The 27,080-nt window shown below is 39.3% G+C and overlaps 1 protein-coding gene across 1 annotated transcript in view; it reads left to right on the top strand.

The window, feature by feature from the left end:
- The window catches only part of LOC115219870 (VPS35 endosomal protein sorting factor-like), a 51,765-nt gene that overhangs the window by 6,555 nt on the left and 18,130 nt on the right, over positions 1-27,080 (top strand). Inside the window, exons 4-15 of the mRNA XM_029790167.2 lie at positions 2,069-2,216; positions 5,675-5,748; positions 8,321-8,449; positions 10,176-10,260; positions 11,719-11,793; positions 12,966-13,110; positions 14,561-14,654; positions 16,744-16,821; positions 18,291-18,460; positions 22,707-22,818; positions 24,346-24,462; positions 27,008-27,061. Of these exons, the coding sequence (XP_029646027.1) occupies positions 2,069-2,216; positions 5,675-5,748; positions 8,321-8,449; positions 10,176-10,260; positions 11,719-11,793; positions 12,966-13,110; positions 14,561-14,654; positions 16,744-16,821; positions 18,291-18,460; positions 22,707-22,818; positions 24,346-24,462; positions 27,008-27,061 (1,281 nt within the window). The remainder of the gene's footprint in view (positions 1-2,068; positions 2,217-5,674; positions 5,749-8,320; positions 8,450-10,175; positions 10,261-11,718; positions 11,794-12,965; positions 13,111-14,560; positions 14,655-16,743; positions 16,822-18,290; positions 18,461-22,706; positions 22,819-24,345; positions 24,463-27,007; positions 27,062-27,080) is intronic.

Here is a 27,080-nt window from a genome sequence, read left to right as displayed (position 1 = left end):
CATGCCTTTGCTGATCTTGGGAAAGCTTCATAAATATAATAGAAATAAGATGATGTTAGTGTTATCACATTAGAATTAAAAGTGAAACAATATTAGATCATGTTACAATATAGATCTTATTCTTTCACTTTTGACACGTAATATCAAACCAATGCCAATGTCATATTGAGTGGGAGCGTATACAACAATGACACTGATGTTGATAGCTGAACCTCTGAGGTGGATACGGGCTAGACGGGGGGAGATAGGGACAATGAAAAACCTGGCTGATGACGGTCAAGGCTGATCTGGAACCTAGCCTAGGCCCCCCATATCTACGGCGTTCACTGCTGGAATAAGGAGTGGTTGGAGATCACGCGGTCGTTAGCCTCAAATTGCCAGGCCTGGTCGGCGTTTGTGAGAGATGCAGCATTGAGGATGAATGAAGCCAGCTCAACCCACCCTGGGTGAATGCTGTCAAGTAAAAAAAAAAATGTCATATTGTCTTAATGCAAATGAAAATAAAATTACATGATGACACTCACGGGGCCTGATACCTTGTAAAATTTGATTTGATTTGGTTGAGCTGTTTGAGAATGCATAGGGAAGAGACGGAGATACAAAGAATTTTGTACGTATAGATAACCACACTGCCTTGGTGCATCTGTGGCTGTGTGGTAAAGCAGTCGGTTTCCTAACCCTGCAGTCTCGGGTTCAGTTCCACTGTGTGGCACTTTGGGGCAAGTGCCTTCTGCCACAGCCCTGGGATGACCTAAGCCATGCGAGTAGATTTGATAAATGGCAACTGAAAGAAGCCTGTTTTGTGTGTGTGTATTGATTTCACTTAGGCATAGTGATACTAATGTTAGAACTCAGTATGCATGTGCTTTAGAATAAACCATTAGATGAGTACAGAACATATTATTAATTATTGAATGACAAAGGAACAGGAATTATGCAGTGAACTTCATTAGCTTACAGCTGTTTCTACTATAAGAAACAGTGCGCTCAGAACTGAGCACTTGTGGAACATCTTATAGCTTTTGGGAAAACTATAACCACATGGTTTTGGTTCAGTCCCACTGCATGGCACCTTGGACAAGTGTCTTCTACTACAGCCCCAGGTCAAATGAACCCTTGTTAGTGAATTTGGTAACTGGAAACTGAAAGAAGCCCATAATGTGTGAGTTTGTGTGTGCACAAGTGTCTTTTTGTCTTCTTCTCTTGATAGTTGTGAATGAGTGTCATGTAAGGAGTGTCATTCATTTCCAATCCTCTATGAAAATATGTCTGGCTATGGGGAAATATCTTGGCATTAAGAAGGGCATCCAGCTGTAGAAACCATGCCAAATCAGACTGGAACCTGGTGCAGCTCTCCAGCTTGTCAACTTCAGTTAAACTGTCCAGCCCATGCCAGCATAGGGAGTGGACATTAAATGCCAGTGATGAAAGTGCATGTTAAAACAATGATGATAAAGTTGTGGGTAAGAAATGACAATTATGATATGACAGATTAGTTTTAGAATGACATTGTAGGGTAGGTGTGAGAGACCTGATGTAGCTAGCTTGAACATAAAACCAGAAAAGTATTTGGATTACATATGGCCGGTTTAACCCTTTCGCTTTCAGATTATTCTGTCAAATGTAATGCTTATTTATTCACACTATCTCGCATTATCTCGTAATTTCATCATTTAACGTCCATTGTCCATGATGGCATGGGTTGGACGGTTTGACCAGAGCTGGTAAGCTGGAAGGCTGCACCAGACTCCATTATGATTTGGAATGGTTTTCTACGGCTGGATGCCCTTCCTAACACCAACCATTCTGAGAGTGTAATGGGGGATTTTCCATGCCACTGGCAAGGGTGCCAGTTTGTGTGACACCGGGATCTGCCATAACTGCAATTTTGCTTGGCTTGATGCGTCTTCTTAAGCACAACATGATGCCAAAGGTCTCAACGGGGTATTAAAGGTCAGATCTGGCCAGTTTGAACATAAAAAATGTAGAATATTTGGGGTCAGATATGGGTTAAATGCTACTGGGTTAAATCAACCCAGTAATGAATAGTTTTGTGCCTTTATTTCAGGAAAGAAGTATTTCAATTCGTTCTGGAACTGAAGATGATAACTTTGAGCCATGGTGTCTGAAAAAAGCTGGGATTCTTTCAAAGTACACCACATCTGAAAAGCTGTCAATCACCACCAGTTTTCTGTCAACATCTGACAAAGAAAAAGGTAAGTCATGGAATTCAAATAAAGGTAGTTAACCTTCTTCGTGACCATATTTTTAACAAAAATGCAAAGTTTTAAGGTTAATTAATCTTTAAAATAAACAAGAATTTGAGGGATTTAATAAAAAGCTAAATTTTTCTTTGTGGATTATTGAGCTGTTTGTTGGAAGATGAACCCCTTTTGTTATCATACTTCAGTTCAAATACAGGGTGGCCATAAAGTCAAGCACCATCCTGCAATATGTAAAATTGCTAACATTCTCGTTATCCCTTTTCCCAACTGCCAATATTACTCACAAACAATCCTCATTGGATGGAGGCAGATAATCAACAAGCCAAGGGCAAGCTAATGGTGTGGTGTGGGATTTGGCACAATTGGACCATTTTATTTTGAGGGCTCTGTGGCAGGTATTCGTATCTGGACGTTTGGCAACAAGATGATGCCTCATTTGGAAGGGGAAATCCTGTCTGGTTTCAAAAGTATGGGGCTTCTCCCCATTATGCATTACAGGTTCGTGATTTTCTGAACGAACATTTTCCAGAGAGATGGCTCGGGCGTTGCGGGCCAATCGAATGGGCACCCCAGTCACCAGATTTAACTTACATGTACTTTTTCTTCTGGGGCTACATTGAATTCCTTGTGTATTCTAAAAAGATTCATGACCAAAGACATCTTCTTCGAAGGACTGTTGAAGCAGGTGGACAAGTTAACGGCAATGAAAAGCTATTTGAGAGGGTTCATTGCAATTTCAAATTCCATATGAACACTCGTTTAGAGCTACATGGCCAACACTTTGAACTTTCATATTGGATTACCTACTTCACTACTAATAAAGCATACTTGATTTCTCCCATGATGACTTTGTGCTGACTTTGTGGCCACCCTGGACATTGCTTTGGTTTCAAGTAATTCTGAAAATATTGAAGAATTTATTTAAATAATTTTGTCATTAAGCTGGAATTTGGAACATAAATAATGAAATGTCGATGGAAGCTTTTAATTTAAGTTACTTTAAAACAGGAAGTTTTTTTTATCTTAGAACATGGGGCAGTCTCTGACTGGTTGGTATCACAAGGTTTAATGAAAAGAAGCTTCTTCAGTAAAATTATGATAGAAAACTATTAAATATGAACACTCTTGAACAGATGGTTCAGTATGAAAGAGCAAAAAGTGGATTTGTATCAGAAGAGTTAATAAGATTAAAGATATAGGTGCAGGAATGGTTGTGTGGTAAGTAGCTTGCTTACCAACCACATGGTTCTGGGTTCAGTCCTACTGCGTGGCACTTTGGGCAAGTGTCTTCTACTATAGCCTCGGGCCGACCAAAGCCTTGTGAGTTGATTTCATAGACGGAAACTGAAAGCTGCTCGTCGTATGTATGTATATATATATATATGTGTGTTTGTGTTTCTCCCCCGAACATCGCTTAACAACCGGTGCTGGTGTGTTTACGTCCACGTAACTTAGCAGTTCGGCAAAAGAGACTGATAGAATAAGTCCTGGGGTTGATTTGCTCGACTAATAGGCGTTGCTCCAGCTTGGCTGCAGTCAAATGACTGAAACAAATAAAAGAGTAAAAGTGTATATGTCATGTATTGATATACTATGAAGGGCTTCTGGCTGAAGAAAACCTGCCTTAATAAATTCTCTCTGACATATGCAAGCATGGAAAATGGCTGTTAAAAATGATATAAGTATGTATGCATGTATGTACACACACACACCACCACCATCATTATCTAATGTCCCTTCTTTCCATGTTGGCATGGGTTGGATATGGTTTGACATGAACAGGCAAACCAGAACACTGCCAAGACCTAATCTCTGCTTTTGCATAGTTTCTACAGCCATGTGCTCTTTTTTGTGCCAACCACTTTGTAGAATGTGCTGAGTGCTTTTTCTGTCGCACTAGCACTGGTGGTGGGGTGGTCACCAAGGGACTCAACTGAGTCGGGTATAATACTGAGGGTTAAGAAACTAAGATGGAGGGACAGGAGCAGGTGTTTTGCTGAAGAGGTGAATCGATGGTTTACCTGTCTAGAGGGAGGGGAGAGAGAGAGGGGTGTGAGGTTAAGTTACAAGATGAATATGAGAGAGAGAATAGGATATAGGAGTAGAAAGGGTGGATGGGTAGGTAGTTGTGCTCGAGTGAGAGTAGTGTGGCAGATGATTAGAGATAAGGAATCATTTGGACACTGAGAATATCGGTTCAGTGGGCGAGAAGTGAAAGAAAGAAATAGGGTACTTGGGAAGAAATAGGGTACCTTAGAAAGAAGTAGGGTACCTTGGAATGAGTGTTAACTTTTTCACTGGCACTCTGTTGGCTATGACAACGAGGGTCCCAGTTGATACGATCAGCAGAACAGCCTGCTCATGCAATTAATGTGCAAGTGGCTGAGCACTCCACAGACACATGTATCCTTAATGTAGTTCTGAGGGAGATTCAGCATGACACAAAATGGGACAAGCCTGGCCCCTTTGTAATTACAGGTGCTACACATTTTTGTCAGCTGAGTGGACTGGAGCAATGTGATATAAAGTGTTTTGCTCAAGGACATGACGTACCGCTGGTAATCAAACTCACAACCTGACAATCATGAGCTGAAAGCCTGTAAACGTTAAGCCACAGGCCTTCATTGCTGAATGGATATTAGATGTCGAGTTATTGGGAAAGGTGAGATTGACAAGTCATCCTGTGCAGCTTTTCACCATTAATCTTGTTCCGCTGTCATCTCCAAGAAACTCAACATCTTGAGGTCCTTCTTTACCACTTCAGCCCATGTCTTCTTGGGTTTCCTTCTTCCATAAGCTTCTTTTTTTTTTTTCTATGTATATTTTCTGATTCTCTCCTCCAACACCCCACCTTGAGGGATCTTTGTCTTGCAAATTACTTGGTAACCCCACTGGTGTTTTGTCTCGTGTAAAAATCACCCTGTCCATTCTCGAAAGTGGTTGGTATTAGGAAGGACATCAAGCCATAAGAAATCATGCCAAAGCAGACCTTGCCAGTGCTGGTGCCATGTAAAAAGCACCCCATCCACTTGGTCAAGTGGATGGCATTAGGATGGACATCCAGCCGTAAAAAAACCATGCCAAAGCAGACAGCAGAGCTTGGTACAGTCTTCTGACTTACCAGTCCTGGTCAAACTGTCCGACTCATGCCAGCATGGAAGGTGGATATTAAATGATGATGATATTTGTCTGAGAAAATTGTAAAAGTACTCAATACACTATTCTGTTACAAATATATACAGTGAGTGTGTGTGTGTGATCAGTGGGTTTAACAGAATGACAGACTTCTTTGCAGAGGTTTCATGCAATTAGCTTTAAGGCCGAGAGATGAGTGCAGTTAGCCATGATGTAGGGCAAATATTTTGCATTCACTTTCTTTTAACAATTTCTAAATTGCTTTTAAATTTATTAATAATTTTTATTCTCTGCTTTTCTTTCCAATCTTGCAGTTATTATTAAAACTCAAAGCACTGTTACAGATAAAGTAAAGAACAGACTGGAACAGTTGGACGATTTTGAAGAGGTACATTAAAGATTAAAAATGTTTTTTTTTTTAATCTCCAAATAAATTCTAGAATTACCAAACTTTACTATGAAGTGATAGGCTGAGTTTGCAAATTGTGCCATAACTTTTGTCTGGGTAACCCAATTGTATATTTTAATGGCATATATGCAGGCATGCCTGTGTGGGTAAGAAGCTTGCTTTTTAACCAAATGGTTTGGGTTTCATTCCCATGACATGGAACCTTAGAGCTGACCTAACTTTTGTCAGTGGATTTGGTAGATGGAAACTGAAAAAAAGCCCATTGTGTGTATGTGCATGAATGTATATGAGGATATGTGTGTGTCCATGAACGTATATGAAGATGTGTGTGTGTGTGTCCATGAACATATATGAGGGTGTGTGTGTGTGTCCATGAATGTGTATGAGGGTGTGTGTGTGTGCATGAATGTATATGAGGATGTGTGTGCATGAATGTATATGAGGGTGTGTGTGCATGAATGTATATGAGGATGTGTGTGTGCATGAATGTATATGAGGATGTGTGTGTGTGCATGAATGTATATAAGGATGTGTGTGTGTGTGTGTGTGTGTGCATGAATGTATATGAGGATGTGTGTGTGTGTGTGCATGAATGTATATGAGGATGTGTGTGTGTGCATGAATGTATATGAGGATGTGTGTGTGTGCATGAATGTATATGAGGATGTGTGTGTGTGCATGAATGTATATGAGGATGTGTGTGTGTGCATGAATGTATATGAGGATGTGTGTGTGTGCATGAATGTATATGAGGGTGTGTGTGTGTGCATGAATGTATATAAGGGTGTGTGTGTGTGCGTGAATATATATGAGGATGTGTGTGTGTGTGCATGAATGTATATGAGGATATGTGTGTGTGCATGAATGTATATGAGGATGTGTGTGTGTGTGTGTGTGTACATGAATGTATATGAGGGTGTGTGTGTGTATGCATGAATGTATATGAGGGTTTGTATGTGTGTGTGCGTCTATGCGTGAATGTATATGTGGGTGTGTGAATATGCATGTATGTACCACCTTGTCTTGACGTTGCATGATAATTGCACATGAGTGTCACTGTCACATGTCTGGCTCTGGGGGGGATATTACCTTGCTTGGAAATAGGTGAGGGTTGGTGATAGGAAAGGCATCTGGCCATAGACAACCTGTCAGGCACTTGACTTTCAATGGCCCTATTCACCCAGTTCACACTGTGTTAAGTGGTGACACCAAGGAATTGATAAGTTATCCACCAGTTGTGCGAAAGAGTGAGCTGTCTGCAATAAACATGTCTTAAATAGGTACAGGCATGGCTGTGTAGTATGAAGCTTGCTCCCCAACCACATGGTTCTGAGTTCAGTCCCACTGCGTAGCACCCTGGGCAAGTGGCTTCTACTATACTCTCAGGCCAACCAAATCCTTGTTGTATGGATTTGGTAGATGGAAACTGAAAGAAGCCTATATATCTATAATATGTATGTATGTATACTCTTTTACTTGTGTCAGTCATTTGACTGCGGCCGTGCTGGAGCACCGCCTTTAGTCAAAGATATCGACCCCAGGACTTATTCTTTGTAAGTCTAGTACTTATTCTATTGGTCTATTTTGCCGAACCGCTAAGTTATGGGAGATGTAAACACACCAGCATCGGCTGTCAAGCAATGTTGGGGGACAAACACAGACACACAAATATATACACACACACACATACATACATACATACATATGTGTGTGTGTATATATATATATATATATATATATATATATATATATATATATATATATATATATACACACACTCACATACACGGCAGGCTTCTTTCAGTTTCTGTCTACCAAATCCACTCACAAGGCTTTGGTCAGCCCAAGGCTATAGTAGAAGACACTTGCCCAAGGTTCCATACAGTGGGACTGAACTTGGAACCATGTGGTTGGTATGTCTCCCTACCATTGCTTGACAACTGATGTTGGTGTGTTTACGTCCCCATAATGTAGCAGTTCGGCAAAAGAGACTGATTAGAATAAGTACTAGGCTTACAAAAAATAACTCCTGGGGTGGATTTCTTTGTCTAAAACCCTTTAAGGCAATGCTCCAGCATGGCCTCTGTCAAATGACTGAACCAAGTAAAAAAGAATATTTAGGGGAAGCATTGAATCCATGGATCACTGTGATTTGCAAAATGAAAGCATTCCATTCTGACATTTATCTTCTGTAGGTTTTTATTTATACCTCTTTGTGGAGGAGTAGGTTGTGTCAAAATTAGATTTCAGGCTTGGTCCTTGAAGTAGGACGGGGCTCTTCACTTCAGTGATATTGACACTAGCAAATATCAGGACCCAAAAGTTGCAGGTCTTTATAGATGGGACAGTGTTTTTTAATTTTAGCTCTTGAAACGTGTGGTCCCTGGTTTAAAGTTAACAAGAATTTGTTGACTGTAGTTGGATTGTTCCGCATATGCTCTACAAGGTCTCACATGGTGTGTGTATGTAGAGGTTTCTTTGGGAGGAGGGTTTTTTTAAAAAAATTTTTTTAATTGAAATTTCTGTGAAAAATTGGATTTCTTCATTGCAGGGTTCTGTGCAAGAAATGTTGGATTTGAGTCAACAAGAATATGTGAAGAGAATCGATGAACTCAATATGGCCCTTATTAATGCTTGGGACCAAGACCAACGAGTGAAATCCCTCAAAATAGCCATACAGGTAAGCAATAATTTATTTGATATCTAAATTTCTGAATTGAGGTGTTAATAAGATTACTATAATTTACTAAGTGTAGATATAACTATACACTCATGGTTAGTGTATATTTATATCTACACTTGAGAACTTTAGATTGTTAACTTTATCTTTACAGTATGTATGTGTGTATGTGTATCATCATTTAACGTCCATTGTCCATGCTGGCATAGGTTGGACTGTTTGGGCTGGCACGCTGGAAAGCTGCACCAGACTCCAGGTTTTCTACGGATGGATGCCCTTCCTAACGTCTACCCCCTCCGAGAGTGTAATAAGTGTGTTTATGTGCCACTGGCACAGGTGCCATTTGCATGATACCAGTATTTGCCACAACTGTGACTTTGCTTGGCTTGATAGATCTTCTCAAGCCCAACATAATGCCAAAGGTCTCAGTCATTGCCTCCGTGAGGCCCAACACTTGAAAGGAAGTCAGCCACTTAGCCTACAGGAGGCACAGCACTCGAAACATGTTCTTTACATGCCACCAGCAGAGGTGCACTTGGCTTGGCGAGTCCTCTCAAGCACAGCACATCGCTGTATATATGTAGTATACAGAAGGGGTTATAATCCATATATATCACGTAAAAAGCACCAGCCGATCGTGGCCGTTTGCCAGCCTTGTCTGGCACCTGTGCCGGTGGCATGTAAAAAGCACCCACTACACTCATGGAGTGGTTGGCATTAGGAAGGGCATCCAGCCGTAGAAACATTGCCAGATCAGACTGGGCCTGGTGCAGCCTTCTGGCTTCCCAGACCCCAGTTGAACCGTCCAACCCATGCTAGCATGGAAAGCGGACGCTAAACGATGATGATGATGATAATGATGATATAATCTGCACACATATACACACACACAATGTTTCTATATTACACTTAGCTTCATCTTCAGAATGTATATTTATGTTTACACTGCAAGTCATAAATCTTATCTTACCATAGTTACAATTGGCTTAATTTCCTATTGTTATCAAGGAATCTTATTTCTAAATGCACACACAGTCCCAGACTAGATTTGAACTAAGGACCAGTTGTTTTCAATAAGATTTTAGTTTTCCAGACCATCAACATCGCCTTAAAATGCATATTTAACATCTCCACCATTTCAATAAGTTTTGTATCGCAAATCATTCATCAGGTAATTTATTCATGATCGTTTGTATGGTCATAGACTAGATTGGAACCAGAAAACTTTGTAGACTTACAGTTCTATATGCCTGCGGGCATATGGCATAGTGGTTAAGAGGGGCTACTAACCCCAAGATTCCGAGTTCGATTCCAGGCAGTGATAATAATAATAATAATTATATAATATATTATAACATCAAAAAATACCTTAGAAATAAGAACCCAGGTTTGAAATTTCCCCAAGACACCTGATGAAAGCTGGAGGGTATATCAGCCGAAACATTGTGTTAACAACAAACAAGATGAGGACTTATATCTGTCAAATGTAAATAATGTAAAATTTTGATGACTTAGCAATAATGATTTTATCTTCTAGGCTATAGCTACACATACAAATCAAATTGCTTGAAACACAATGTAGATGCAAGTAAACATTCTAGTATGGAAAATTATGATTTTAATAATTCCTTTGTAATTAAGATAACACTGTTCCCTTGTGAATTTGTGCTTGCTTTTTCTCATTCTTTAAATTGCTATGATATTTCTTTTCCCTTATATTTTGTAGTGTTCCAAGTTGTTATCGGATACATCGGTTATTCAGTTCTACCCAAGCAAATTTGTCTTGGTTACAGATATTCTCGACACATTTGGTAAGTGAAGAAACATAAAATTGATTTGTTTGACTAAACCTATGGTCCTCAACTATGTTGCTTACCTTTGGACCCCTTTAGTTCCTATCTTAATTCAGATGAGCCCTCATAACCGTTCGATGTTTTAAAAATCCCATTATAAATTTTTATGAATATTCGGAATTGTATAAAAAAAATTAAGATATTTTGTGTATTGTTGGAGTATAACCAGGTTATTGCACATAAATTACTACAAAATCGTATATGGACCCCCAAGGGTCATTTGGACTCGAGGTGAAAACCACTGGACTAGCTCCAGTTGGTCACAGTCCAATGACTGAAACAAGTAAAAGATACTCATGTACTTACATGCATACATATACATATAATGTGAATCATTACCAGAACTTGAGAAGTGATTTCAGGTGTGGAAGCAAGGCCTGGAATCAAAGGGCCTTGGAGTTAATCTAATAAAAACCAGAGTCTTAGTATGTAGGAAAGCAGACAAACCACAAATCCCTTCAGGTAGATGGCCTGCTCAATCTGTAGGAAAGGTGTAGGTAGAAACTCCATAAGATGTACCAGTGCAAGATATGGACACATAAGAGGTGCAGCAATATCAGAGGAAGGTTAACTGGGAAAATAGTTTTTGTGTGTGGAAGATGCACAGGTACAATAAACACTGTAAATGTACAGAAAATAGACTCCATCGACTACAAGTGGGGTAAGCTAGAGGTGGTTGTTAGCTTCCATTATTTAGGCAATCAAGTCAGTAGTGGAGGTGGTTGCTCCAAGAGTGTAGTTGCGAGAATAAAAGTAGGCTGGGCAAAGTTCAGAGAGCTCCTACTTCTGCTGCTGGCAATAAAGGGCTTCTCCTTTAGAGTGAAAGGCAGACTGTATGATGCTTGTGTGTGAACAGCTATGCTATACAACAGTGAAACATGGCCTGTGATCATCAAGAACATGTGTAGGCTTGAAAGAAATAAAGCTAGTATACTTCGCTGGATGTGCAATGTCAGTGTGAATATTTGACAGTGTAAGCATCTCGAGAGAAAAGTTGGCATAAGAGGAATCAGGTGTTATGTACAAGAGAGATGGCTGTGCTGGTATGGTCATGTGATGTGTATGGACGAAGACAGCTGTATAAAGAAATGCAATGTGGCCAATGCTGGTGGAATGTAAAAAGCACCATTCGAGTGCTGGACCTCACAGGGGCAATATGACCAATACCAGTGTCACATAACTGGCACTTGTGCCAGTGGCATGTTAAAGCACCCATTATACTCAGAATGGAAGGGCATCCAGCTGTAGATACCATGCCAAATCAGACTAGAGTCTGGTGCAGTCCCTTAGCTTACCAATCCAGGTAACACCGTCCAACCTATGACAGCAGATCAATGGATGTTAAATGATGATACAATACACATTAACAATGTCAGTATGAATAATTTTCTGTTTTATTTTTTATCTTTTCTTTAGGAAAACTAGTCTATGATCGTCTGAAAGAAAAAGCTATGGTGACTTCTCCCGGAACCCAACCAGTTACATTGTCTGGTATTTGGAAATAATTTTACTTTCACTTTTTGGCCTTTATCTGCATTCATCACATTGTTTCCTCAATTCTACATATATCATATCATTTATCTATGACAGATTTTTTTTTTTTAGATTATTTTCTTTCATTGTTCTGTGCCTCTATTGGATATGAAGCTCATCGCCTATATCCTTAAAATCCTTTAAAATGTTTTAGCTCGAAGGCCGCAGCCATGCTGGGGCACCACCACTGAAAAATAAAAGTAATGTGCCCCAGGTGAGGATCGAACTCACGACCTTCAGATTCCTCAACGTGCTTAGTTTGATTATGAGACTCACGCGCTGCCTAGAACTTCATATAACTTCAATGGATATGAACTTCATATCCTCAACAGGATATGAGGTTGTTTGTAGGCATATACAGTAATCCCTTCCCGTATCATGGTTCACCTATCATGGTTTATTATGCCGATTCCTCTGTGGTGGTGTTTTGCATTTATGATAAAATATATACATACAAATTATGGAAAGAGTAAAAAAAAATATACAGTATCAAAATCAAAAAATATACAATATCAAAATCAAATCAAACCACAATCAAATGGAAATTGTAGTTGGGGCTGATGCCAGCACCACCTGACTGGATCCCCATGCCAGTGGCACATAAAGAAGTTTATATAATGTTTCACCAAGCAGTTATGTGACCCTGACAATAATTTGATGGACCCTGTATGTGTTTTCTAAAGTATTAAATGCCAGAAATGTTTTCTGTAAATTATTATTATTACATGGTTTGCATTCTGCACACTTGCCTATCTTTAGATTTGATGCCAGGCATCTTACCACACCAGATATAGGAGTTGGGTGAGGCCCCTACGACTGGACCTCAGCTTTGGTTATGTATCGCTCTTCACAGTGCATTTGCATGTCTGTCTGTCTGTCCACATGTATATATATACACATACAGTGTGTATATACACACATGTTCATATGCATGTGTATACACACACCACACATGCCTGTATGTATGTATATATATATATACACACACACACAGACATGTATACACACACCTGTATATATATATATATATATATATATATATATATATACACACACACACATGTATACACACACACATATATTATGTGTAAATGTAACATTAAAAATCTCAAATGTTTCTATTTACATAGAAAACTTTTCACCTTCTGAAGTACCTGATGCTGCCAAAGAAATATGCTACAACTGGTTTTACAAGATTGCATCCATACGGGAACTTATTCCTCGGTTTTATGTTGAAGTGGCCATTCTTAAGTGTTACAACTACCTGGACACAAAGTTTGTATTACCTTTTGCATCTTTTTTTCTCCCCCCAACACACACACACACACACACACACACACACACACACATAACATCAAAGATTTGTAGGTATGTGGTACTTTGTTATGCAAAGTGCTCTTACATTATTTTAAGGTTATTTTTACAGATTCTCTATAGAATTTAAAGCCAGCACTGATTCTTGCTATGACGTTTCGTATCGAGATGTAAGATGTAAACAAACGTCTGTTTATATCTGGTGTCTTTATGAAACATATCAAAAATCAGTGCTGGCTAAATTCTATATAATATCTGTAGTTAGGAATGGCATCAAAGTAAATACTCTCTCCTGTTTGTACGTCCAAAATACATAAAGTTCTTCAACAGTGAAGGTCATGGTTTTACATTTATTTCTTCAATACAATCATTTCTTCAATACAATCATTTCAACAATATACGGTTCATATATATTATGAATATAAATACGAACAATTGTTTGATATTGGTTTCAAATTTTGGCACCAGGCCAGCAACTTCAGGGGAGGAAGTAAGCTGATTACATTGGCCCCAGGGCTCCAGGCAAAGTCGACCTCAGCAGAATTTGAATTCAGAATGTCAAGATGGATGAAATTCTGCTAAGCATTTTGCCTGGCAGGCTAACGATTGTATAATATTACAACATATTACATGTGATCCATACTAGAAATAGATGCTAAATGGTATCTATTTCTAGCAGGTTGGTGGGGGTTTATCTGCACCCTTTAATATAACTGTATTATATAAATTAATATAAATTGTTACCTACAAGGTTTTTACTTCATGCTGGTCACTCGATAAAATCTCTCTCTCACTCCCTTGTCTCTCTCCTTCCCTCCCTTGTCTCTCTCTCCCTCTCTCCCTTGCCACTCTCTCCCTCCCTCCCTCCCTTGTCACTCTCTCCCTCCCTCCCTCCCTTGTCTCTCTCTCTCCCTCCCTTGTCTCTCTCTCCCTCCCTTGTCTCTCTCTCCCTCCCTCCCTTGTCTCTCTCTTCCTCTCTCCCTTGTCTCTCTCTTCCTCTCTCCCTTGTCTCTCTCTTCCTCTCTCCCTTGTCTCTCTCTTCCTCTCTCCCTTGTCTCTCTCTTCCTCTCTCCCTTGTCTCTCTCTTCCTCTCTCCCTTGTCTCTCTCTTCCTCTCTCCCTTGTCTCTCTCTTCCTCCTTCCCTTGTCTCTCCCTCCCTCCCTCGTCTCCCTCCCCTCCCTTCTCTCTCTCTCTCTGTATGTGCATATTTCTGCATGTTTGCCTCCAGTACCAAAAACTACCATTTCCCAAAAAATGCTAAATGTCCAGTCAGCAGTGCCAAATCATCAGTATCCAAACAGTGATACCCAATCATCTCATTCCTTGGAAGAATGAACCCAAAGAAACAGACATTAAAATTGAGTGATAATTTTAGGGTTGCATTTACCTCTGTCTTTTAATTTGTTTATAGAGAACATGGCAATTCTTTGAAGAGGCTGGCATCTATGATAAGAGGAATTGGTGATCCGTTAGTTGCAGCATATGCTCGCTGTTATTTATGTCGGGTAAGTTTGATAAATTTTATAACAAACCCTCTCCAAATTTGCGAATAAAATTCCTTAAAATTCCCCCCTTACCTCGTGTTAACATAGCTAAAGTATTGTTCATCTGGTATAAACATTTTTTGAAGTGTAATAGGGTTTCTTTTCCTTTGAGATATACTCTTCTGATCTTAAACTAGAGTTATTTTACAAAGAAAATAATTCTAGATCCAAGGATAGCCATGGTTCATGCTAACAAAAAAATGAAACAGTTAATAAAATACATCAAATAAGACAAATTATTGTGTTGTGAGAAGTGAGTCCTGAGGTTTCAGGTTGACCTTTGAATGACTTCTAGATCCAAGGATAGCCATGGTTCATGCTAGCAAAAGAATGAAACGGTTAATAAAATAAATTGAGACAACTTCTTGTGCTATGAGTCCTGAGGCTTCAAGTTGACTTTTGCTTGAAGTACTTCTATCTTAGTTATTCAAACAATGGAATTCACTCCTCATTTAAAGTGGGGCTCTCTGGCCTGAAAAGGACCTCTACCCAAAATGTCAGAACACGTCTTGCTTCATTAATAAAATGTGTCATGCCTGAAATGTCAGGACTCATCTCCCCTAATTCATTGATAGGTCCTCATTGAAAGACAAAATTCACTTCCCCTCTAAAGCAAAAACCCACTGTCTGAGACAGCAGAGCCTTTCTATCCTCATTCAAAGATGGTCCCTGCTTGTGATATTAGGATTTCTGTCTTAGAAGGAAGATACCAGTCCAAATAAGAATTCATATCTCCTCATTCAAAGACAGAATTCATGTCCCTTCTTAGAAAGAGGGTCTCTCCCTGAGACAACACAGCTTGTTTCTCTTCAAAGAAGAGCCCTGTTTGTATTATCAGACTCACCTCTTGGAAGGAAGCTACCAGCCCATAACATCAGAATTCAATTGTCTTTACATGAAGATAGGTCCTGGTTGAAAGACAGAATCCACATCTCTGCACATGGTTGCTGAGTGAGCTTGTTAACCACATTGCCATGCCTCAGCATGAATGTTGATATTTCACTTGTTACCGTTTGAGCAAAATGGTTGAGATGCCTACAATTCCTTTTTTTGGCATTATAACTGGTTGCAGCTTTCAAACATTTGTGAGGGAACAGAAAGAGGATCATATCATCGTTTAATGTCTGCTTTCCATGCTGGCATGGGTTGGACAGTTTGACTGAAAACTGGTAAACCAGCGAGCTGCACTAAGTTCCAGTCTGATTTGGCAAGGTTTCTACAGCTGGATGCCATTCATAACGTCAACCACTCCAAGAGTGTAGTGGGTGCTTTTTACATGCCACCGGCACAGGTAAAATCCTGCCTCAAAGAATGAATTCCCACCCAAGCCACATGGGCATAGAAAAGTGGACATTAATCCGTAAGCATTCAAATATGATGTTTACTTACTCTTTTTTTTTTTTACTCTTTTACTTGTTTCAGTCATTTAACTGCGGCCATGTTGGAGCACCGCCTTTAGTCGAGCAAATCGACCCCAGAACTTATTCTTTGTAAGCCTAGTACTTACTCTATCGGTCTCTTTTGCTGAACCACTAAGTTACAGGGACGTAAACACACCAGCATCGGTTGTTAAGTGATGTTGGGAGGACAAACACAGACACACACACACACACACACACACACAATGATGGGCTTCTTTCAGTTTCCGTCTACCAAATCCTCTCACAAGGCTATAGTAGAAGACACTTGCCCAAGGTGCCACACAGTAGGACTGAACCCGGAACCATGTGATTTGTAAGCAAGCTACTTACCACACAGCCACTCCTACGCTTTATTCGCTTTTTTTAAAAAAATTTATCATACATTAGCTAATTAGCTTTGAGAAGTCAATGATTTACTTTTAGAATAACATTTTAGGGTAGGTGTGAAAGTCCTTATCTGGTCAGTTTGACCATAAAATGGGCAGAATATTTGGGCCTAATATGGTTGGTTTGAGTACTAAAGGGTGAAATGAACAGATGAAATAAATGAAGAACTTGTTCTTCCCTGCATCCATGTGTTGTTTTATGACCAGCACATCTTAAAATGCTTCCATTGTGTTATGTTCCAGGTGGGAGCCACAGTAGCTTTCGGGTACCGTGAACACTTACTGCCGTGCTTTGATGATTTTCTCTTTACCTACCATCAGGTAATTATGGAGATTTTTTTTTTTTTACATAAGTTTGTGTGTTGGTCAAATGTTGATTCTAAATATGTGCATCTGTAAAGTTAATTATGTGTGTGTATGTGTGTGCACGTATCCATTTTTTTTTTTTTTTTACCTCACCTCTTTTGACATGGGTGTCTGTGTACATAGATGTTTATGTTGTATAACATAAGTGGAATGTTTGAAGTTATATTGTGCAATGTTAGCCGGAGGTGTTCGTTTGTAAAGTTAGTGTTCACCTCTATTTTTTGTTTGTATGCATAGCAATATGCATGATGTTGATGCATACATGCGAGTGTGAGTGTACACGGGCATGTTTTTTTCATTTGATGTGTGTGTTTGTATACGTAGATGTGTGGATGATGTTGATATGTATGTGTATGATATTGGTATTAGATGTGTTTATGAACTTACATCATTACAAATGTGTAATATTGGTCAAAGACGTGTGTGTGTGTGTTTGAAGTTATGTATATGTTAGTGTGTTTTTTGTTTCTCCCTTTTATATCATCATCATTATCATTGTTTAATGTCCGCTTTCCATGCTAGCATGGGTTGGACGTATGACTGAGGGCTGGCGAGCCAGATGGCTGCACCAGGCTTCAATCTTGATCTGGCAGAGTTTCTACAGCTGGATGCCCTTCATATCCATAATATGTCCTGTCGTTATATTCACCTCCTGCAATATTCATCTCCCTCAATATTCATGTCCCTCAAGGGTGGCAAGCGGGCAGAAACGTTAGCACCACAGGGAAAATCCTTAGTGGTATTTTGTCTGTCTTTACGTTCTGAGTTCAAATTCCACCAAGGTCGACTTTACCTTTCATCCTTTTGGGGTTGATAAATTAAGTACCAGTTGCGTACTGGAGTCGATCTAATTTCAGGCCTCGTGCCTAGAGTAGAAAGGAATCTTACTAGAGATGGAGTCTCAATAAAAATACCAGTTGGTGGCTAACCTTGAAACACTGTAGTGACTTTATTTACATTATTTACATTTGACGGATATTTGTCCTCATCTTGTTTCAGCTGATATACTTTCCAGGCTTCATCAGGTGCCTTGGGGTAATTTCGAACCTGGGTTCCCTTTGAATTCCAGCTACTAGTCATCTTTGTCAGCTGAGTGAACTGGAGCAATGAAATATAAAGTGCACCACCAGAAATTGAGCTCATGCTCTTACAATTGTAAGCCATGCACCTTCACTGTCCAATCTATATCAGCATCAAATGTAGATGACAACAGAAGTTGTGAGACGTTGTGTTTTTGAATAATAATACTTTGAGAGATCTCTCCTACCAGCTACCCTATATGCGTTTTCATAATGTCTAAGCACAGCTGGAATGAAGTGTGTGACACCTTTAATGCATTTCTTTGAATTCTTTTCACTGAGTCCTATCATTATTTCTATTCCCTGTTTCACTCCACTCATTTATTTTTGAACCCTGAACTTTAGACTCAAGAGGACGGTGTACAGAATGTACTGGCCAGGCAGAAACTGGAGACACCAAAATATTTAACTCTATATTCTCCTGCTTTGGACTGGTTACTGCAGTGTTTGGCTCATGAGGCGACATCTGAGACTTTGGAACAAATTCTAAAAAAGACAAGTGATCATTGCAATAGGTGAGGTATCTGTATTTATATTTCTAAAATTTTTTTATTCTTCTTTGCAGAAACATCAGAGATGTTCAGTTAATCATTGTTGCAATTACCTGAAAATTTTTCTAGTTTTTATATATTTCTTTACTACCCACAAGGGGCTAAACACAGAGGGGACAAACAAGGACAGACAAAGGGATTAAGTCGGTTACATCGACCCCAGTGCGTAACTGGTACTTTATTTATTGACCCCGAAAAGATGAAAGGCAAAGTCGACCTCGGCGGAATTTGAACTCAGAATGTAACAGCAGACGAAATACGGCTACGCATTTCACCCGGCGTGCTAACGTTTCTGCCAGCTCGCTGCCTTTTTCTTGTTTATATAGGTGCGACTTTGTCAGGGAGGTTAAGAAATTTGTATGTATGTATGTATGTATGTATGCATGCATGCATGTATGCAGATAGTAAATACATACATACATATGTGCATGCATATACAGCTGCATGCATGCACACATACACACGAGTACTGTCCAAATCTCCGACCAATCACATACAGCTAGCCAGCATTCAATTGGCGTATCAAGTTTCGGGCATTTTGATTGGGTTTTGGATAGAAAATTCACAAAAAAGTCACTTCTATTGAATTTTTAATGGCTTTGCAGGGTGACTGGGGAAATGCAAAGATGTGCACGACCACCCTTGGACGGTTTTGAATGATCATAGAAAGTGCGAGCCCTCTAACTGAAAAATTGTGGATTTGTATAAAGGACACACACAGACAGACATTTTGCCATTATATATATATCATCATCATCATCATTTAACGTCTGGCGGCGCTGGCTACAGCCACATCCGGATGGTTCTCTACGTGCCACCGGCACTGGTATCACAGCTACAAATTCCACTGATATTGATCACTTCCACTGATATATATATATAATCGTTTAACATCCATCTTCCATGCATTCATGGGTAGGATGGTTCAGAGGAGCTGGCCAGGTAGAAAAAAAACACTACCCTATGCTACTATGTCTGTTTTGACAGTGTTTTTACAGCTGGATGCCCTTCTTAACATTAACCACTCTGCAGAAATGGACTCGGTGCTTTTTATGTGGCACTTGCACAGGTGAGGTTAGTTTTGGCATGATTTTTACAGCTGAATGCCCTTCGAAATGCCAACCACTTTACAGTGTAGACTGGATGTTTTTTATGTGGTGATATATATGTATATATACGGAGGCACAATGGCCCAATGGTTAGAGCAGTGGACTTGAAGTCGTAGAATTGTGGTTTCAATTCCCAGACCAGGCATTGTCTTCATTAGGTGAAAACACTCAAAGCTCCATAAGGCTCTGGCAGCAGGTGGTGGTGAACCCTGCTCTACTCTTTCACCACAACTTTCTCTTACTCTTTCTTCCTGTTTTTGTTGTACCTGTATTTCAAAGGGGGCCAGCCTTGTCACACTCTGTGTCATGCTGAATCTCACCTGAGAACTACGTTAAGGGTACATGTGTCTGTGGAGTGCTCAACCACTTGCATGTTAATTTCGTGAGCAGGCAGTTCTGTTGTTTGGATCAACTGGAACCCTTGTTGTTGTAACTGACAGTGCCATGATATATATATATATATATATATATATATATATATATATATATATATAATATATATATATAATATACTAGCAGTATCGCCCGGCGTTGCTCGGGTTTGTAAGGGAAATAATTATATAAGCATTTTTAGAGATGTAAAGTATAATAGCCATCTCAATATGGCTAACCACAAAGGGGGAGGGGTGTTACTGTAGCTTTTTACATTCTGAGATTTAATAATAAATTTTAGAGAGTTACTTCCCTTATATATGTCAAAAATGGATTAAAAATGGGAAAAATTGATGGTAAATTTTTTTTTAAATCGTAGACTCATCATAGATGCGCGCTAATACCCAGACGGTCTCGATATGAATCACGACTATAAGATTGGTTAAACTGCACTGCAAAATGTGGGAGTAGTTAGGAATCTAAATCGTAGGAGACAGACACACAACCTCACTTTTATATATAAAGATTTCCTCTATTTACATAATATTGAGGTCTCTTTCTTTCTTTTGTTATCTTACTGTTTTTACCAATATACATATATATATATATATATATATAAATATATATATATAGTTACAGAGATGTACTTGCATAGCAAGTGACTTGATCTGAGATCGTGTGCTGGAACGAAAGCAGTTGCAGCGTTGAAGGTGTTTATAAGCCATTTAAGAAACACACAAAAACCGTTAGATTCACTTCAACATTTAAATTTAATTTGTGAAAATATTTTCGTCGCTTTGAGACCGCGACCTGTTAGCATGATATTTTTGTCAGTGAACAGGTCGCGGTCTGAAAGCGACGAAAATATTTTGGCAAATTAAATTTAAATGTTGAAGTGAATGTAACGGTTTTTGTGTGTTTCTTAATGGCTTACAAACACCTTCCACGCTGCAATATATATATACACACATATATATATATGTATGTATGTATGTGTGTATATGTGTATGCATGTATGTGTGTGTGTGTGCGTGTCTGTGCTTGTGATTGTCCTCCACCACTGCTTGACAACGAATGTTGGTTTGTTTACATCCCTGTCACCTAGTGGTTTGACAAAGGAAACAGATAGAATAAGTACAATGCTTACAAAAATAAAACTGGAGTTGATTCATTAAACTACAATTCTTCAAGGCATTGCCCCAGCATGGCCACAGACCAATGGCTGGAAAAAGCAGAAGAATAAAAGAATACATTCTCTGCTTTGGTCATATGTTGAAGGCATGAGAAAGCTTGAGTTTACATGAGAAGGCCTAACAGACCTGGTAGAAACAGCAGCCAAATCTCCCTCAAATCACACCTTACTGTCTTATGTATGTATATATATATGAGCCAATGAGGGGGACCTCTACATGGTAGCTAGACCTGGTAGAAATAGCAGCCAAATTTCCCCCAAATCACACCTTACTGTCTTATCTATGTATATATGTATGTATGAGCCTATGAGGGAGACCCCTACATGGCAGCTAGACCTGGTAGAAATAGCAGCCAAATTTCCCCCAAATCACACCTTACTGTCTTATCTATGTATATATGTATGTATGAGCCTATGAGGGAGACCCCTACATGGCAGCTAGACATGGTAGAAATAGCAGCCAAATCTCCCTCAAATCACACCTTACTGTCTTATCTTTCTGCTACTTGGATATAGGTGTTATATTCGTCGTAAAAAAACTTTCCTGTCACACACTCACGCACACACACACACACACACACACACGCACCCTCACACACACACACACGCGCACACCCACACACACTCACTCACACACACGCACGTTAGCTTACAATTTTATTTATATATTTGCGTGTCTGTGTGGAAAGAGGAAGTGGGAGGCAGAGTGAAAGAATCACTCACTACAGTAAGTCAATTACTTTCATTTTATTCGTTGCCCACTGTGTGTGTGCGTTTGCGTGTGCTGTAAACCAGACTAAGAAAAACATTTGACACACACACCAGAATGTGAGTTTTCTGTAAATTTTGCTTAACTGGAGTTTAAATTTTAAAAACTGGACCTGGCATGACGCGATGCATTGTACTCTTAAAAATGCAAGGTAAATTGTAATTGAAGAAATCCTATATTGTAGATTTGTATAACTCCCAAAGGGAGGCAGATAAAATCTGCCTTTTATAATAAGATATATATATATATAATATATATATATATATATATATATATATATATATATATATATATAGAGAGAGAGAGAGAGAGAGAGAGGAGAGAGAGAGAGAGAGAGAGTGGCTGTGTGGTAAATAGCTTGCTAACCAACCACATGGTTCCAGGTTCAGTCCCACTGCGTGGCATCTTGGGCAAGTGTCTTCTGCTATAGCGCCGGGCCGACCAATGCCTTGTGAGTGGATTTGGTTGACGGAAACTGAAAGAAGCCTGTCGTATATATGTGTGTGTGTGTGTGTATATGTATGTATGTGTTTGTCTCCCTAGCATTGCTTGACAACTGATGCTGGTGTGTTTACGTCCCCATCACTTAGCGGTTTGGCAAAAGAGACCGATAGAATAAGTACTGGGCTTACAAAGAATAAGACCTGGGGTCGATTTGCTCAACAAAAGGCTGTGCTCCAGCATGGCCACAGTCAAATGGCTGAAACAAGTAAAAGAGATATGTGTGTGTGTAATAATTTTTATTTTTCTCTCATCTTTTCATTGCAGTGCTCTGTTGCTGAATTCCATAATTTCTGCATTCCAACCCAGCTACATAGCGAACAGAGCATCCCAGTTTGTGGAAATGATTAAGAACTGTGAAGAGTCTGGCTTTCCAAAGGTGCGTGTGTGACATACTTGGACCCTAAATAGCTTGTTATCCTCAAATGTGCTTTTGGTCATTTGCTGTTGTCCAGGTTACAACCATCATGAAACCCACAAATCCCAACCCCTTTTCTTAAAACCTGTGCTTCTTTTAACCCTTTAACATTCAGATTACTCTGTCAAATGCAATTGTCTTTTATTCACATTGTTTTAAATTAATCATGCATTATCTTGTAGGGGTCTCCGAAAGGGGTCTCAGGGAGTAGCGTCCCTGCCTTGCTAGTTTTCCACCACATTTCTTAAAAATCGTGGTAGAGGCCTTGATCTCGGGACCACTCATGTCTAGAAACTGAGGTTGGGGGTAAGCAAGGGCATGCTACCCATAGAAAATCCAACTCCAAAAAAGCCTCATGATAGCAAAGGAGATGGGCAAAGGTTGGGGTGTGCTGCACCTGCCTACCTCAGTTGCTATGACATCGAGGTAGGTCCAGCCACCCCTGTTATTGGGGACAAAACCTGGATTTAAAACACTGGATGATGATGATATCTCATAACTTTGAAATTCTGGATGAGATTGTTTATTTTTAGAATGACATTATAAGGTAGGTGAAGGCTCGTGGCTTGGTGATTAGGGTATTCGGCTCACAATTGTAAAGCTGTGAGTTCAATTCTTAGCAGTGTGTCATGTCCTTGAGCAAGACATTTTTTCACTATGCTTCAGTTCACTCAGCTGGCAAAAATGAGTTGTACCTGTAATTCTAATAACCAGTCTTGTTACATTCTGTGTCATGCTGAATCTCCCTGAGAACCACATTAAGGATATGCATGTCTGTGGAGTGCTTGGCCACTTGCATGTTAATTTCATGAGCAGGCTGTTCCGTTGATCAGATCAACTGGAACCCTCGTCATCGTAACCGACGGAGTGCCAGGTACAGAATAAGTGTATGTGAGGTCAGACAAGACCAGTTTGAATATAAAACAAGAAGAATATTTGGGCCAGATACGGTCAGTTTAAATGCTAAAGGGTCAAGACAGTAAATTGGCAGAGTTGTTAGACCACTGGACTGAATGCTTTGTGGTATTTCTAGTTTTTTGTGCTCAGTGTTCAAATCTTGCCACAGTCAACTTTGCCTTTCATCCTTCCAGGATCAATAAAAGTGCTAATCCAAGGAGAGGTGCTGGCAGAACTGTAAGAAAATTGTGGTATATATTCCAGGTTTTTGTGTTCAGAGTTCAAATCCTGCCATGACCTATTCATGGTAAATTTAATCTGTCACTCAGTTTAACAACAACACTTGCCACCTTCGGTGTCCTTTAATGCACTCTGTTGCAAACTTTTGGGCCCGGGATTTTCAGGAAACCTTCCTCCCTACTAAACAATCATGTCCTGACTAAAAGATGAAAGAATAAGAAAAAAAAAAAGGTTCAGGGGATAAAGCCCTCAAGATTTTGTATCTTAAGGGTTGACTAACAATATGGTGATACTGATGAAATTTTTTTTCATTTAAAAAAAAAATTATTTATTGACTTTCTTATTTTTCAGCACATGTTATACCGTACCCTTGGAGCCTGCCTCATTCTGGCTGATCCACCTGCCAACCAACGTTTATCAATACTTAACGATGTGTGGAAAAGTATAATGAAATTGAAACACCCTAGGGTATGTAAATTGTTTTTCTTTTCTCTTTGATTATATCTATTTCTCCTTCTTTCTGAAATCCTGAAATTGTATAAAAGACACACACACTCTTTGGTCAGAACATGGATGGGCAGGTCATAAGTTTTCAGTCAACCAGTGGATAAGAGAGCAGTCTGCAGTTTGTAACCTTGGCTATAACTTAAACTGCATCAAGCCATGGTGCTCTGGCTTAAGTCTTCCAGTGCTTTGATGTGTATGGAACTATCTCTTTAGCCACTGTTGTTTCTAGGTCCCCTCAGGCTCGGAGTAGTAGTACCTGTCAGGGTCTCAGTTATGGGAGAAACGTTAGCATACTGGGCAAAATGCTTAGCAGTGTTCCATCTGTCTTTACATTCTGAGTTCAAATTTCGCCGAGGTCGACTTTACCTTTCATCCTTTTGGGGTTGATAAGTTAAGTACCAGTTGTATACTCGGGTCAGTCTAATTGATTGGCCCCCTCCCACAAAATTTTGGGCCTTGTGCCTAGAGTAGAAAAGAATTAAGGTGGCGAGCTGGCAGAAACATTAGCATGCCGGGTAAAATACTTAGCGGTATTTCGTCTGTCTGGATGAAAGGCCGAGGTAGACTTTGCCTTTCATCCTTTCGGGGTCAATTAAATAAGTACCAGTTACGCACTGGGGTCGATATAATCGACTTAATCCGTTTGTCTGTCCTTGTTTGTCCTCTCTGTGTTTAGCCCCTTGTAGGTAGTAAAGAAATAGGTATTTCGTCTGTCTTTACGTTCTGAGTTTAAATTTCGCCGAGGTTGACTTTGCCTTTCATCCTTTCGGGGTTGATAAATTAAGTACCAGTTGCGTATTGGGGTCAGTCTAATCGACTGACCCCCACCTCCACCAAAATTTCAGGCCCTGTGCCTAGAGTAGAAAAGAATTGACATGTCACAGAATTGCCATCAGAAGAATGTCGCTGCCAGATACCATAACTGACTCAGGGATGGTGGTGTGTGTGGTGGTGGTGGTGGGGGGGGGGCTTTCAGCGCTTTAACCACTTATCTAAGAGAAGGTAACTCCATACAAATTGTGCATCCATACAAATTGTGAACAGAATTTGATAGACAGCAACTGTGCAGAAGCTCCGAGCCCGTTGTGCTAAATATAAATGATGAAAGCTAGTTCTTTTGGTTGTATTTCTCTTTACTCTCTTTTACTTGTTTCAGTCATTTGACTGCAGCCATGCTGGAGCACCGCCTTTAGTCGAGCAACTCGACCCCGGGACTTATTCTTTGTAAGCCCAGTACTTATTCTATCGGTCTCTTTTGCCGAACCGCTAAGTGATAGGGACGTAAGCATACCAGCATCGGTTGTCAAGCAATACTAGGGGGACAAACACAGACACACACACACACATACATATATACGACAGGCTTCTTTCAGTTTCCATCTACCAAATCCACTCACAAGGCATTTGTCGGCCCAGGGCTATAGCAGAAGACACTTGTCCAAGGTGCCACACAGTGGGACTGAACCCGGAACCATGTGGTTGGTTAGCAAGCTACTTACCACACAGCCACTCCTGTTCATTTTTATGTTCATTTTTCCATGCTAGCATAAGTTAGATGAATTTATGCCTCAACAAATTTAGTCTGACTCGTGCATGTATGAAAAAGTGAACTTTAAAACAAACGATATATATATGTGTGTATATGTTCATATAAATTACTGATTCACGACACTATATTGCACCATAGAATAAGTCTAAAATTTCAGCTGGCATTGTGTGTATAACTTATGTGTTGGTGGAGATCTTAGATTTATTCAATAATACATTATATGTTATAATACATTTCAGAATAAAACTATAGGTTTAAGCTGGCACTGCATGTCTAAAACTAAAAAAACTAAAATTAATTAAATATACTTAAAAATCATAAATGTCTTTGTTTATACATTATATCTGTGTATATTTTTTTTTTATTGGAAAGTTTATGATGATTGGGTCTTCAAGTTTTGTCTAACAGCAAACTTTACAGCAAAGACTCTATGTTCAGTATTGAGTTACTCCTATAAGTAAATGTTCCATTCTTGTTCTTAACCCTTTTGGCTTCAATCCATTTAGAACTACTTTTAATTCTATGATACAAACTCGTCTCTGTTTTTATAATGATCTTAATTAAAGATTTTCATAAAATTTTAATGTCAATGACAGTTACTTTAATAAATTCATCATAATTTTCAAATAATTTAAATTAAGATTGTGTTTCAACAGGATATGATAACAAGAGGGTTAACTTTTTTTACCCCTTCCCTCTGCACTTCCTGAAACTAAGTTCTGTGATATGAAATCTACCCTGTTTTAAGGTGCTCTCAATTAAAATCATCCATCAACATGTCATGCTAATTTATGTTCCAAACACTAGCTGGATAATGACAGTTATTTTGATAAATTCCTTATTTTCAGAATTAATTGAAAGAAAGACTGTGTCAGCAGAAATATAAGAAATGGGTTAAACTATCAGCTTTAAAATAATAACCCTAATTTAACATTTTATTTTTTTTTTAAATTTTAGGACTACATTAGCTGTGCTGAAGTTTGGATAGAGTATGTTGCAAAACATTTTGGGGTTTGTATTATTATTTTAT

The sequence above is a fragment of the Octopus sinensis genome, linkage group LG15 (genome assembly GCF_006345805.1).
Source record: "Octopus sinensis linkage group LG15, ASM634580v1, whole genome shotgun sequence".
Taxonomy (NCBI): domain Eukaryota; kingdom Metazoa; phylum Mollusca; class Cephalopoda; order Octopoda; family Octopodidae; genus Octopus; species Octopus sinensis.
Note: the sequence above shows the minus strand (reverse complement) of the source record. Positions and strands in the feature narration are given on the sequence as shown.